At 39.4% G+C, this 12,098-nt stretch overlaps 1 protein-coding gene across 1 annotated transcript in view; it reads right to left on the bottom strand.

Moving 5' to 3' along the window:
- zgc:153039 (uncharacterized protein LOC767698 homolog) overlaps window positions 1–12,098 on the bottom strand; it is a 148,357-nt gene that overhangs the window by 72,332 nt on the left and 63,927 nt on the right. Inside the window, exon 8 of the mRNA XM_055166791.1 lies at window positions 7,651–7,808. Coding sequence (XP_055022766.1) covers window positions 7,651–7,808 — 158 coding nt within the window. The remainder of the gene's footprint in view (window positions 1–7,650; window positions 7,809–12,098) is intronic.

Below are 12,098 nucleotides of genomic sequence, written 5' to 3' on the forward strand. Positions count from 1 at the left end.
AGATAGAGCGAGTAAAAGAAAGAAAAGAAAATAATTAATTGTACGCAATGAAAGAAACAGAAAGAGCGAGGGAAAGAGATAGATAAAAGTCAAGAGAGAAAGAAAGATAAGAAAGAAGACATAATAAGGGAGAAGAGGTGGAAGAAACACAAGGACATAAAGAGAGAGATTAAGAGGGGGAAGAGAGGAGATGAATGAAAAGAACTAAGAGTTTTGAAAGAGTGGGAGGGAGCGAGGAGAAGAAGAGAGGCAGAAAAGAGGGGGAGATAGAGAGAAAGAGGGATGAGGGATAGAGAAAGAAGGGGAGGAAAAGACGAGAGAAGAGGTGGTGGAGACAGACGACAGAGGAGAGACTCGAAAGAAAAGAGTGAGTATAGAAAACGAATCAAACAAACAAAGGGAGAGAGAAGGAGAAGAGAAGAAAGAAGAGAAAGGAAAGGAGATAAAGACTAGAGAGAGAGAGAGACAGAGATACAGACACAGAGACAAGACGAAAGAAAGAAGAGACAATACAGGGAGGGATGTAAAGAGAAAGAAAGGCGGGAGAAAGCACAGGGACATAGAGAGAGAGTGGATAAGAGGGGCAAGAGAGAAGAGAGGAGTATGAAAGAGAGTGAGAAAGAGAGGCACAGGGTTGAAAGCGTCACAGATTAGTTAAAGAGAAGAAAGCGGCGGAAGATGAGCGGATAGAACAACAAAGCGACACGTCCATCCGTCAGCCCGTACAGGACAGAGTCAAGGTCAAGCACGGAGACACGTACATGAACGAGAGAATACGCTCCACATGTTTACCTCTTTATGTTCTCCTATCATCTGGAGCGGCCCTGCGCTCAACAAGTGTTCAAGTGTGATTAGTTCAAATGAAATAACACTCTCCAAGTTCACTCTCGAATGCACAGAGTGGTTTAAAGCCACGACTGACACTGTTATCACTGTTATACACAACATTTTGACTGCTTTTCCCATTCAAAAAGATTAAATATTTAGTTTTAAGCGTCCTATGTTATGCAAAATTGACTATTATGAGTTTTAATAATAATAATAATAATAATGCATCAGTTTTATATAGCGTTTTTTTGGACACTTAAAGACACTTTACAGAGTATTATTCTAGGGGTGTCAAATTATCGCGTCAATTGAGATGAATGAATTACATATTTAGTGTGTTATGTTTTTTAATCGTGATAATCTTATTTTTAATCTCTAACTTTACCGTTTCTGTATGCGGGTTGCCTTGTTATACAGTCCCGCACTGTGCAGTCCTGCTCTGCTCGTTCCCGCATCTACGATAAACCTGCACACGTCTGATCTCTGAAAACATCGTGACACACACACAGAACAGACTCACCTTCACCATCAACATCTATATTCCACTGAGTCGTGTCCTTTAGTACAAGCTGAACCGCATCAGCGCACAAGAGAGTTTTTTTTTTTTCTCTCTCTCTGCTTAGTTTATGCAAATTAGCCACGCGGTTAATGCAAAGATGCATTAAACACATTCTAACGTCAAACGGGCTGATGTGGCTCTAGAGTGGTTATGGTTTATATGTTGTAAAGTTGAGTTTATTTATGCTGATTAGTAATAGTAACAATAATGACGATACTTATATAAAAACGTTAATGATATGAAAATAATGTAATAATGAATTTAAATGAAAATACCTCAAGTTGAAGCTTTTCTCTGCAATTTTTAGGTGAGATTAAAAAAAGAGATTAATCAGATTAATTTATTACAAATCAAAATTAATTAATCTCTAAATTTTTGTAATCGCTTGACAGCACTATATTATTCATTCACTCCATACCGGGTGATGTAGCCACAGCTGCCCTGGGACAGACTGACAGAAGTGAGGCTGCCAATCTGTGCCATCGGCCCTCCAACCAATACCATCCCTCACACACTCACCAGTTTACTCACACACTCACACACACACACACACACACACACACACACACACACACACACACACACACACACACACACACACACACACACACACACACACACACACACACACACACTTTCATACTAGGCAATGTGGGTGAAGTGTCTTGCCAGGACACAACTGGTGCCCCACTCTGGCACCTGATTTTCTCAGTGGTCTCCCATCCAAGTACTAACCAGGCCCGGCCCTGCTTAGCTTCTGAGATCTGACGAGATCAGGCCTTGCTGAGCTGGTATGGTAACATTACATTACATTTAAAGTCATGTTCTAATGTTGTTACCTCATCCAAACAGACCTCGACTTGTTTTCTGCTTCATTCACACATGTTTGCGTAATATTTTATTATTAGTCTGTCTACGTCTACAAAGCTCAAAATGCTCTTGTAACATCATGAAGCAATAGTTAACAAGTTACCTTTTACCTTTTGTTCACTACAGACTGGCATTTGCAGAACTGAATTATCTAAGTGATTGTAGATAAGGTGTATGGAGTTTAAAAACACAGTGGAGCACTTTCTGTATTACAACATTTCATCACAAATGTTTTCCGTCTGAGAGGAAAAACTCAGTATAAATATGCAGGGTTTGTGTGTTGGAGATGATATAAATAAAAAGCTTGTAATAAAATAGTAAATAAAACTTATTTGCAAATATTTTGATGACATTTTGAAACCATATTATGAACAGAGATAAAACCAAACACAAATTACCATTTCAAATTGCCAAAGCAAAACCATCCACCTTAATGTCTTCAGTTTGATGTATTTTTATTAGATCTTTTTTTACTCAATGAATGCAAATATTTTCCAAATTAGATTCTTTAATTTGATTAAAAATGACTTTACAGAAGAGCCTGAAGTAGTGTGTAGTCCAGAATCAGCACCAGAAAGTCAATGACCAGTCTAGTCCAGTCAGTGTTAGGGTGACCAGATCAGGGTCATCACAAAGGACGACACCTGGTTTGGGGGCAAAACAAAATAGTTTGTACTTTGTTGGTGTTTGTATTGAATATTGTAACTGTGTGATATAATGTGCATCAGGGGTGTTCAGGGGAGTGTTGTAAAGTGCATTATGACATCCAACCTCTTACAGTCGCTAATGTGACTTCGTAATATGCTTAATAAATGAACGTGCATTTTCTGATTAAAGGAGCGGTCTGGAGCATACGAGAGCAAGGAGGGGGTGTTGCAGAAGCACCGAGGATTGTGTCCATGGAACTATAATCTGATATAAGTATAAGAAGTACAAGATTTTATTGCAGATGACTGTATTTGATCAGATGACCCCCATGCAAAGCTGCCAACTGGTACAGAGTCAAAATCCCGGACATTTTGGAATAACTGAGGGCCTGTTTACAGAAGAACACTTGCAGGTAAAAACAACAAAATATTTTATCAGAAGTGCCATTTGTTTAGTCGGTGACAGCGTTTTTGGGGCTTAAAAATGCAAAAATTTGAAATCACCCTCCAGAGTGGAAAAGCTGAATACGATTCGCTGTAGTGTTTCCGTCTACACTGCCCAAGACGCAAAACTCTGGTCAGATCTGCTCACGTCGCGTATGTGTTTACGTCACATACATCAAACCTAGCGTCACCACCTAGTCGCATGTCATGCATACCCAGTTGAATTCCACACACTTTTGAGTCGCTGTATGCACGCAGATTCCCTCCCAAAATCGCTTGACTAAACGCGGAATAAAAAGTGAAGACGCGATGCCACTTTTGCGTCTTCGTTCAGACCGTCATCATATAAACGTAAGCTTAGAAATTCCTCCTGGACGTTTTTTTGGGTCCCAAAAGGAGGACATGTCCGGGGAAAGAGGACATCTGGTCATCCTAGTCAGCGTCTGCACGAACAATTTCAAATGCAACAACTTATTATCAATTCACTCACTCTACTATCCTTAGCTGCACATTCCACATTCACAGCGCTCCGGACAGTGAATCACAATTAAGAAGATTTATCTAATCGAGGTTAACCCTGTGGCTGCTGAAGAGAACAGGAGCCAGCTGCCCTACTGCGGAAGAGGCAATATGCTAATACAGCCATTTATCTCCTCTGACATGAACGCTGGTCCACACACATGGACAGTAGCCATCTGAAATGGACGTGACAAAAAAAAGAGGAGAGCGAAAGAGAAGATATTAATAATAAGAGGAGCAGACGGCATGAGGCACAGTGTTCATTTGGCGTGAACCAGTGGAGATCTAATTACAGTTAATTTAAAACTGTAGTAGCGTAAAATCTGCCAAAGTTTGGATTTCCTACTCCTTCGTCACCTGTCTGTAACTTGTCTGAGAGTGATTTAAGATCATTTATTACGCACTATTGACTTTTGTGAGGTTTAAGACTTGTTATAATGTTGTTACCTCATCAAAAACATACCTGGAGTTGTTTTGTTGTTGTTTTATTCACAGATGTTTGAGTAATCCTGCATTATCTGGATCTGCAAACCTCAAAATGCTCTGTCCACCTTGTGATGTCATGTAGCAGTAGTTTTCAAGTTAACAGCTCCTTTTATCTTTTGTTCACTAGAGACTAGGGATGGGCATGATTAGTCGATTAATCGATAACTGATCATTAAGAATTTCGTCGATTATGTTCATTTTTAATCGACAAACCAAATGTAGGTTGCTGTGCGTACTGTAGGGTGACCAAACGTCTGTTTTTCCCCGGATTTTCACGTCCTGTCCTGGCCGTCTGTTTTTTTTTTCTATTAAGTGATGCAAATGTTCAGGTTTTCATGATCTTTCATTGGGTCATTAAATTGAGCGTCACTCGTAGCTCTGTAACTCAGAGGGAGAGAGCAGACACAAACAGTCGGTCAGCCTGCAACATGCAGAAGTGCAAATGCGCATTTAACGATGACTTGTACCAGAAATTCCCCGCTTTTTGTCCCGGTCGAAACAAGTGGGAGGCCATGTGCAGAGTGTACAAAGCAGGCACATATGTTTCGGTGTTCAGTGACTGTGCCAGGAACCTCAAAGTTCACCAGGACACCGAAAAACATTAAAAAGTTTTGCCAGGTGAGAGTAGCTCAATGTGAATGACGAGCCCCCACCTCCCCCCCCGTACAGTGTCCTGGTTTTGACAAACTCAAATATGGTCACACTAACCTGTATTCCACTTAGTCGTGTCCTTTAGTCTGACAGAAGTTGACCGCATCAGCGCACAAGAGCTGTTTTTTTCTTCGCTTAGTTTATGCAAATTAGCCATGCAGTTTTAAGTTTTGTTTCTGTGAGAGTTGCACAAAGCTGCATTAAACACATTCTAATGTCAAACGGGCTGATGTGGCTCTAGAGTGGTGATGGTTTATATGTTGTAAAGTTGAATTTATTTATACAGACTAGTTGTGACAATAATGATGATCAATTCCAACAATCGATTAATGAAATTTCATCGAATGTCCATCCCTACTCGAGACTGACAATTCTAAAACCACCTAAATGATTCTAGCAAAGGTGTATGGATTTAGGATATGTTTATATGACGACGGTCTGAACAGAAGACGCAAAAGTAGCGTTGCGTCTTCACTTTTTTTTTTTATTCAAATTTTTATTGACAGTCAAATAAAGATGACAAATGTAAAAACAATTTGCTTTTTTCCCCCCCTTCGTCCTTCTTTCACTTCACATATCTCTCATGATAGTATTGTAAATTTTAATTTTTTTTTAATGTTTGGATGTTCATAAAGTCTTTCCATGGTTTCCAGCTTCCCTCACACCTGTCGTATTCCAATCTTTGTGTGAGTATCAGTCTTTCCATTTTTGAAACGTCTTCCACAATGTTAATCCAGTCCTCCAGATTCGGTAGTTTGTCACTCATCCATTTTTTGGTTGTTTTCTCGCTTGCAACCAGCAGAATCAGCAACAAACAACCACATATATTTTTTTGTTCCTTTGATGTCATCTGTCCGTTTACCGCGTCTTCACTCTTTATTCTGCGTTTAGACAAGTGTTTTTGGGAGGAAATCTGCGTGCATACGGTGACTCAAAAGTGTGTGGAATTGGATTGAGTATGCATGCCAGACGGCTCGCTGGTGACGCTAGGTGGTGATGTATGCGACGTAAACGCGTACACGACGTGAGCAGATCTGGCCAGAGTTTTGCATCTTGGACAGTGTAGATGGAAACACTACGGCAGATTGTATTCAACTTTTCCACTCTGGAGGATGGTTTCAGATTTTTGCGTTTTTAAGCCTCCAAAAACACCGTCACCGTCTAAATGAAAGGCACTTCTGATAAAATACTTTGTCGTTTTTACCAACAAGCATTCTTGTGTAAACAGGCCCTTAAAAAAACAGTGGAGTTCATCATGACATCGCAAGGTGCAACACTGTTTTCTTTTTAAGGGAAGAGTTAAACATGTGTAAATGAAAAACAAGAAACAAACAAAAAAAACACAACTCAAGTTATGTTTTTTCAATGAGAAAATGGTAATGTTAACAACAACTAGCATTCTAACAGCGCATATCCTCCTTTTCAGACTTTGTTTGGTCCTGTTAGTCCTGGTTTAGTCCTGGTCAAGTCCAAGTTTAGTTTCAAGTTTTGACCCAGTTAAGACTCAAATTTGTGATGTAATGTGTGAGCAAGGGCTGTCAAAAAAGTGTCTGAAATCTGATACTAATCGATACTGAAACTAGAATCAAAACTATATGCTCATTTTAGCAAGTGTTGATACTAAAAAAGTCACATTGCCAGAACAGAAATGAACCTTAGTGATTAGTTTTAGAATGATCAGAACAAGTATAAGACCTAGAGTAAACTAGTATACACCCAAGGATTTAGAAAATACAATAAAATTATTGCTATCACAATTTTGGAGATTTTAACAGCGTGACACGTACCTCACAGTGTACGACGATTTTCATACTGAATTTGCCTGTGCTTTAACAAGAGTACTCCATTTTACGTTCAGTACAAAAAAAAACAACATCTCTACATGATATTACGAGTTTTTCACACTGAAGCTTGTGTAATTTTATACCTGCTGAATTATGCCGTATATGGAACACGTATAGTACAGGGACATTTACAGATAAAAAGGAAAATGGTTGCACTTTGGATTTTCACTTAGTCTATACACAAAGACCTGTAACAGCTACTATTGAACAAGGTACTTTTTCTGTACAATGGGCCTACAGTCGGTTTTAGAATGTGACGCACTTATGTTAATTATTGAAATGACTGTATTGTGTATTATCACGTGGTAAGACCATTTTAAACCGTATTTCATTTAGATCAGCCTTAGTTCAGAATTAGTTGCGCGTCCAGAGCGGCGATGCCTGAACGCTCAAGACACGCATCGTCAATGCCAGATTCTCGCCACGCTGAAGCTTGACGTCGCATGTCCACACAGACTTTGCATGTAAACTGGAAGCCTTGACGCCCCGGTCTGAACGCATCTTAAGTAGTACAGCTTGTGCAGTTCAAAGGACACAAGTACGGGACTGCTGGACTGTGACAGTATCCATGGAGACCGTGCAAGAGGCTAGCTATGGAGCTCGCTATGGACCTTTGAGATGCAAATGTGGCAGAAGACCTTCCAAAAGAAAAGAACAATTTCTTCACCAACTGAAACACCAGAGCGAAGTCCTGTCCTGTTGCGTTCACCTGGGTCTCCCTAGATGCTGCCTTAATGCTGAAGGACACAGAGGAGGGGCACTTTTGGCTCTTCCTCTCTCTCTTCAGTGCATAGTTACGTACCAAACAGGTCATCACGGGCCAGGGCGTACAGGATGCGCGAGGCTCCGATCAGGTTGCTCATGGCGGCGGACAGAGTGGAGGAGTAGACACCGATAGTGACGAAGGGACCCCAAATGTTTATGTCTCTCAAGAAGCTGTAGTCCTTCTGAAGCAGCAATCTGTTTGGGCACAAAACAAAAAGAGTCAGTCAAATATGATAACCACTACATCATTTTTTGTGGGTCACCTTGTCACAATATATTCAGTTATATTCAGTTCTGCTTAGACCCTGCACCCGGACTGGAACGCACTACAAAAACACAGACAGGCCCACCCATCTCATCAGAAATGTTGAAATGTTAAGACATGTTTTGTATAATGTCTTATCTTTTTTTAAATCATAATTATCTATTGACTATTTTGGTTCAGGTGAATGAAAAGAAAAAGAAATGGGCTACATTTAATGTCCAAATAGGGTATGGGTCCCCAGAAAAAAAAACACTGCACTATATGACTTTAGGTTCACTTTACTTTTCCACGGTATGACATTAAACAGCTCTACCTGACATTTATTCAATTACGGGTGGTTTTATAGCTCAAAAATACCTAGAAAAACAGGCATTCTGACTGTGAGAGGGGTTGTCTATCCATAGATCTGACCTGTAATTTGGTCTGGTTTAGTCTCCATGAAGATACAAAGGTTACCGTTAATACCATACTGTGAAACATTCCAAACAAAGCAATAGGGCCCGGTCATGCAGAAGTAAACAGCAAGGCCAAAAATTCAAGTTCATGCATCTGATATAAAAATGTATTGAACAGATACATATGTACTCTAGTTTATGAAACTGTTGACCTTTTTTCTGTACCATTTTTGGTTCTAAAGTTCCATACGTTTTAAACAGACCATGTATGAAACATGGAACAAAAATTATTTCCCAAATTTCAAAGACCTGCAAATCATGTAAATAAATGGATGTATTTCATCATATCTTGTGTTATTCCATCTTTGAACTGTTGATGAAGGTACAGGATTTTTATTTATTTTTTATTATTTAAAATGATAAAAATTTGCTTGGAAGGACTGACATATTTTATAGAAATAGTTTCCTTTCATTTTGAAGTAATATTAAAGTATTCGGAAGAAAAAAGTGACAAATTATGTAAAATCATGCACCTTCTACTTGCTTGTACAATTTTCCCTCTGTTACTTTTCCCTCCGTTACCATGACCTTTCTTAATAAAAAATAAAAAAGTAAGAGGTTTTTCAACCTAATCTTGTACCATATGGTAGAAAACTATATGAAGCAAATATTCAAACCAGTTTGTTAAGGATATGGAAGTGAGAACCACTAGTTATCACTGTTTGTATTTATTGACCAAAAAGTGCTGCATATTTCATTCCCTCCGTTACCAACATGAGTTTTAAAATTTTTTGTCAACAACTTGAAAGAATATCGCAGGTTTAACTTGACCCTGTTGGAGTGTAACTCTTTCCTACATTCTGATACTTTACTTATTTCAATAGTCCCTCTAGTTTCTGAATAAGAGACATTTGAATGTCAAAAATCTGCCCCTGTTTCCCTCCGTTACCACTTGACCGGACCCAATAGCATCTCCACGGAAAGCATTTGATGACTGACAATATGAAATAACTGGATCTCGATTCAACAGAAATTTGATTAATTGCACTTAAAGATCCTATATTACGCAAAATTAACTGTTGTGAGCTCTAAACCATGTTATAATGCTGTTACCTCATCAAAAACAAACCTGGAGTTGTGTTTTGTTTCATTCACACATTGTTTGAGTAATCCTGCTTTATTACTCTGTCTGACCCTTTAAATGCTATTATAACAAGTGAACAAAACCCTATATTCTCAAACCGTCTATCCATCCTGTAGAAACACGTGCTGATTTATGGTCAGACTCTTGATAATATGTGCCTTTATTGAGACTCCCGTGGTTTTCTTGGGAGGGAGATCAGCGCTGACCAAAAACACAGCAGGGGTCATGTGATTACCGCCCGTCCCCCACCACTTTTCAATATGAGTGCGGCGAATTAGGCGAATTTCTCTCTCACCTCTCTCCATCTCAATCTGTGTCCCTATTTCGATCGCCCCATCTCCCCCTGCACCTCCCCTCCACCTCCCATGTGATGTTTTTTAAAAGCCCTGCTCATTGCTCTCGTGTCCATTCTATTCCACTTCTCTTTCTCTTTCTAGCACCTTTTCGCCATAATTAAGAATCGTCTCACGTTTTCTTTCAGGTCCAATGGTTTTAATACTTATTATCATGGCCTTATTAAGTATTGTTCAGGCCGTCTAAGAGATTTGAATGTTATTTCAGTGGAAGCCCCGAGAGGCTGGCTATGTGCATATTCACAGCACACTCACATTGGAAGCAGTTTGCATTACCACAAATCAACTAAACAAAAGGTTTTGCATAGAAAGTAAAACTAACTCGGAAATTGGAAAATGCCAAGTATTTTAGTGTATGGGCGACCACTTCAAAGTATATGAACAACTGTTTTAATCACATTTACTACTAAGGGGAAAAAGTTTCACTAATATGTATATACTGTAGTATACTTAGTCAAGTATCTTCCCCAGAGATTAAAACGGGTTAGTTTCACTTTATGTCATCATCAGGTTTTCATTAAGAAGTTATGAAGGTGATACGATACATACCTCGATACATAGGCCACGATACGATACATATCTTGATACAGTGCACTTTCGATTTAATACGATATATTTCAAATTGATTCGATACGGTTCAATAAAAAATAAAGGCTAAATCATGGCTGTGATACTAAAAGTCTTTGTTAAACCACTTCTTGTGCAAAGTGAATATGAAACCACAGATCGTATAAAAGAAGTGGACTAAGTGAGTGTGACATCACCCACAGCGTTCAGCGCCACTCAAATGAGGCTCCCGATGTGAAAGGTTACAGGAGGGAATCTGGAGCCAGGCTCTATGTTATGAATAGGATTTATTTGATGGACAAAGTAGCGGGAAAAAATTCACAATCATGTAGAGCGGGTTAATACGATTTTAAGACCAAAATGATGAGCCTCACTGCAGCAGTTACAGAGAGAGGAGCGACAAGATCCCAGTGGAAGTTATTTGGGGCCAGGGTCAGAAGGAGCCGGAAGAGCCTCCTGGCGAACTTCCTATTTGGCACAAGGTGGCTAGCTATGTCCATTTTAATCATCATTATGTCCATTTTAATCATCAGAACAGTGACTATGTCAAATGTGTTGCATAAACGAGTTTCCGTCCTCTAAACAAGTAACAAAACTGTAGCGCTGTAACAAAATAATGCAGTAAAATATACCAAAAAATACTCATAGTGATATATCGATACAGCAGTCCCCAATATCAATACTGTATCATCACACTAAATGATACGATATATCGATATTTCAATATTTTGGCACACCCCTAATTAGGTGGTAATTCATCAAGTGCTGCTCAGTGTTTTGATGAATTCATTAAGGAATCACACTTTTACACATATATGTGTGCCTTTCAAGACGCCCAGAACACTTTCAAGACGCCCAAAACACTTTACAGAGCATTATTCATTCACTCCACACTTGGTGGTGATAAGCTATTATAGTAGTCACAGCTGCCCTGGGACAGACTGACAGAAACAAGGCTGTCAATCTGCACCATCAGCCCCTCTGATTCCATTCCTTAGTGCACCTTCTTCTGACAATATGCTGCTGTTTTGTATGATTTAAATCAGTGATTCTTAACCATAGGGCCGGAACCCAAAGTAGGGCCAGAACCACCTCCTTTGGGGCCCCACAATCAGTACAATATAATGCATTTAATATGAGACAGGGCCCCAGGTTATTTGGTTCAAACAAAGTTGGGCCCTGAGATTGAAAGGGTTAAGAACCCCTGATCTAAATAAAGGATTAAATGTTTTTACTTGTTTGACCACACATAAAGAACATCAGTTTAAGTTCTAATATAAAAATGCCTAATGTGTCCAAAATAACCCAAAATCAGTTAAAGTTGCACAGTGTAACTTTTCTGGTGGAGGGTTTGCCACCTGCTTGTCTCCATGGAGATGTGATTACTCTGCCTGGAATTAAAACTAACTTCATAGAGACTTGAGTGACCAGACCAAGTTATAGATCATATATGTGGAGAGGCAACCCCGCTAATAGAAACTGGATAGAGAGCTTAATGCCACACTGTGGAACATTCCAGTCTAAGAGCTCATATTTTCATGGAGACTGACAGGCCCCTCCTGAAAAGTTTGTCCAGCACTTTGTTTACATAGGTGTGTGTAGAGTGTAAATGGAGCGCAGCTTTAATCAGAGGCTTTGACAGATACACAACAGGTGAAAAAAGTGCCTGAATGATTGTATATGCATGTTCACGTTCTTTAGACCGCACACACAGACGATCGGTGAGAATACGTGAAGAATTAAAGGTGCGTTTGAGGGGGA

This window comes from Boleophthalmus pectinirostris, unplaced genomic scaffold (genome assembly GCF_026225935.1).
Source record: "Boleophthalmus pectinirostris isolate CB_2022bp ecotype Guang Dong unplaced genomic scaffold, ASM2622593v1 HiC_scaffold_9, whole genome shotgun sequence".
In the NCBI taxonomy this organism is placed as follows: Eukaryota; Metazoa; Chordata; class Actinopteri; order Gobiiformes; family Gobiidae; genus Boleophthalmus; species Boleophthalmus pectinirostris.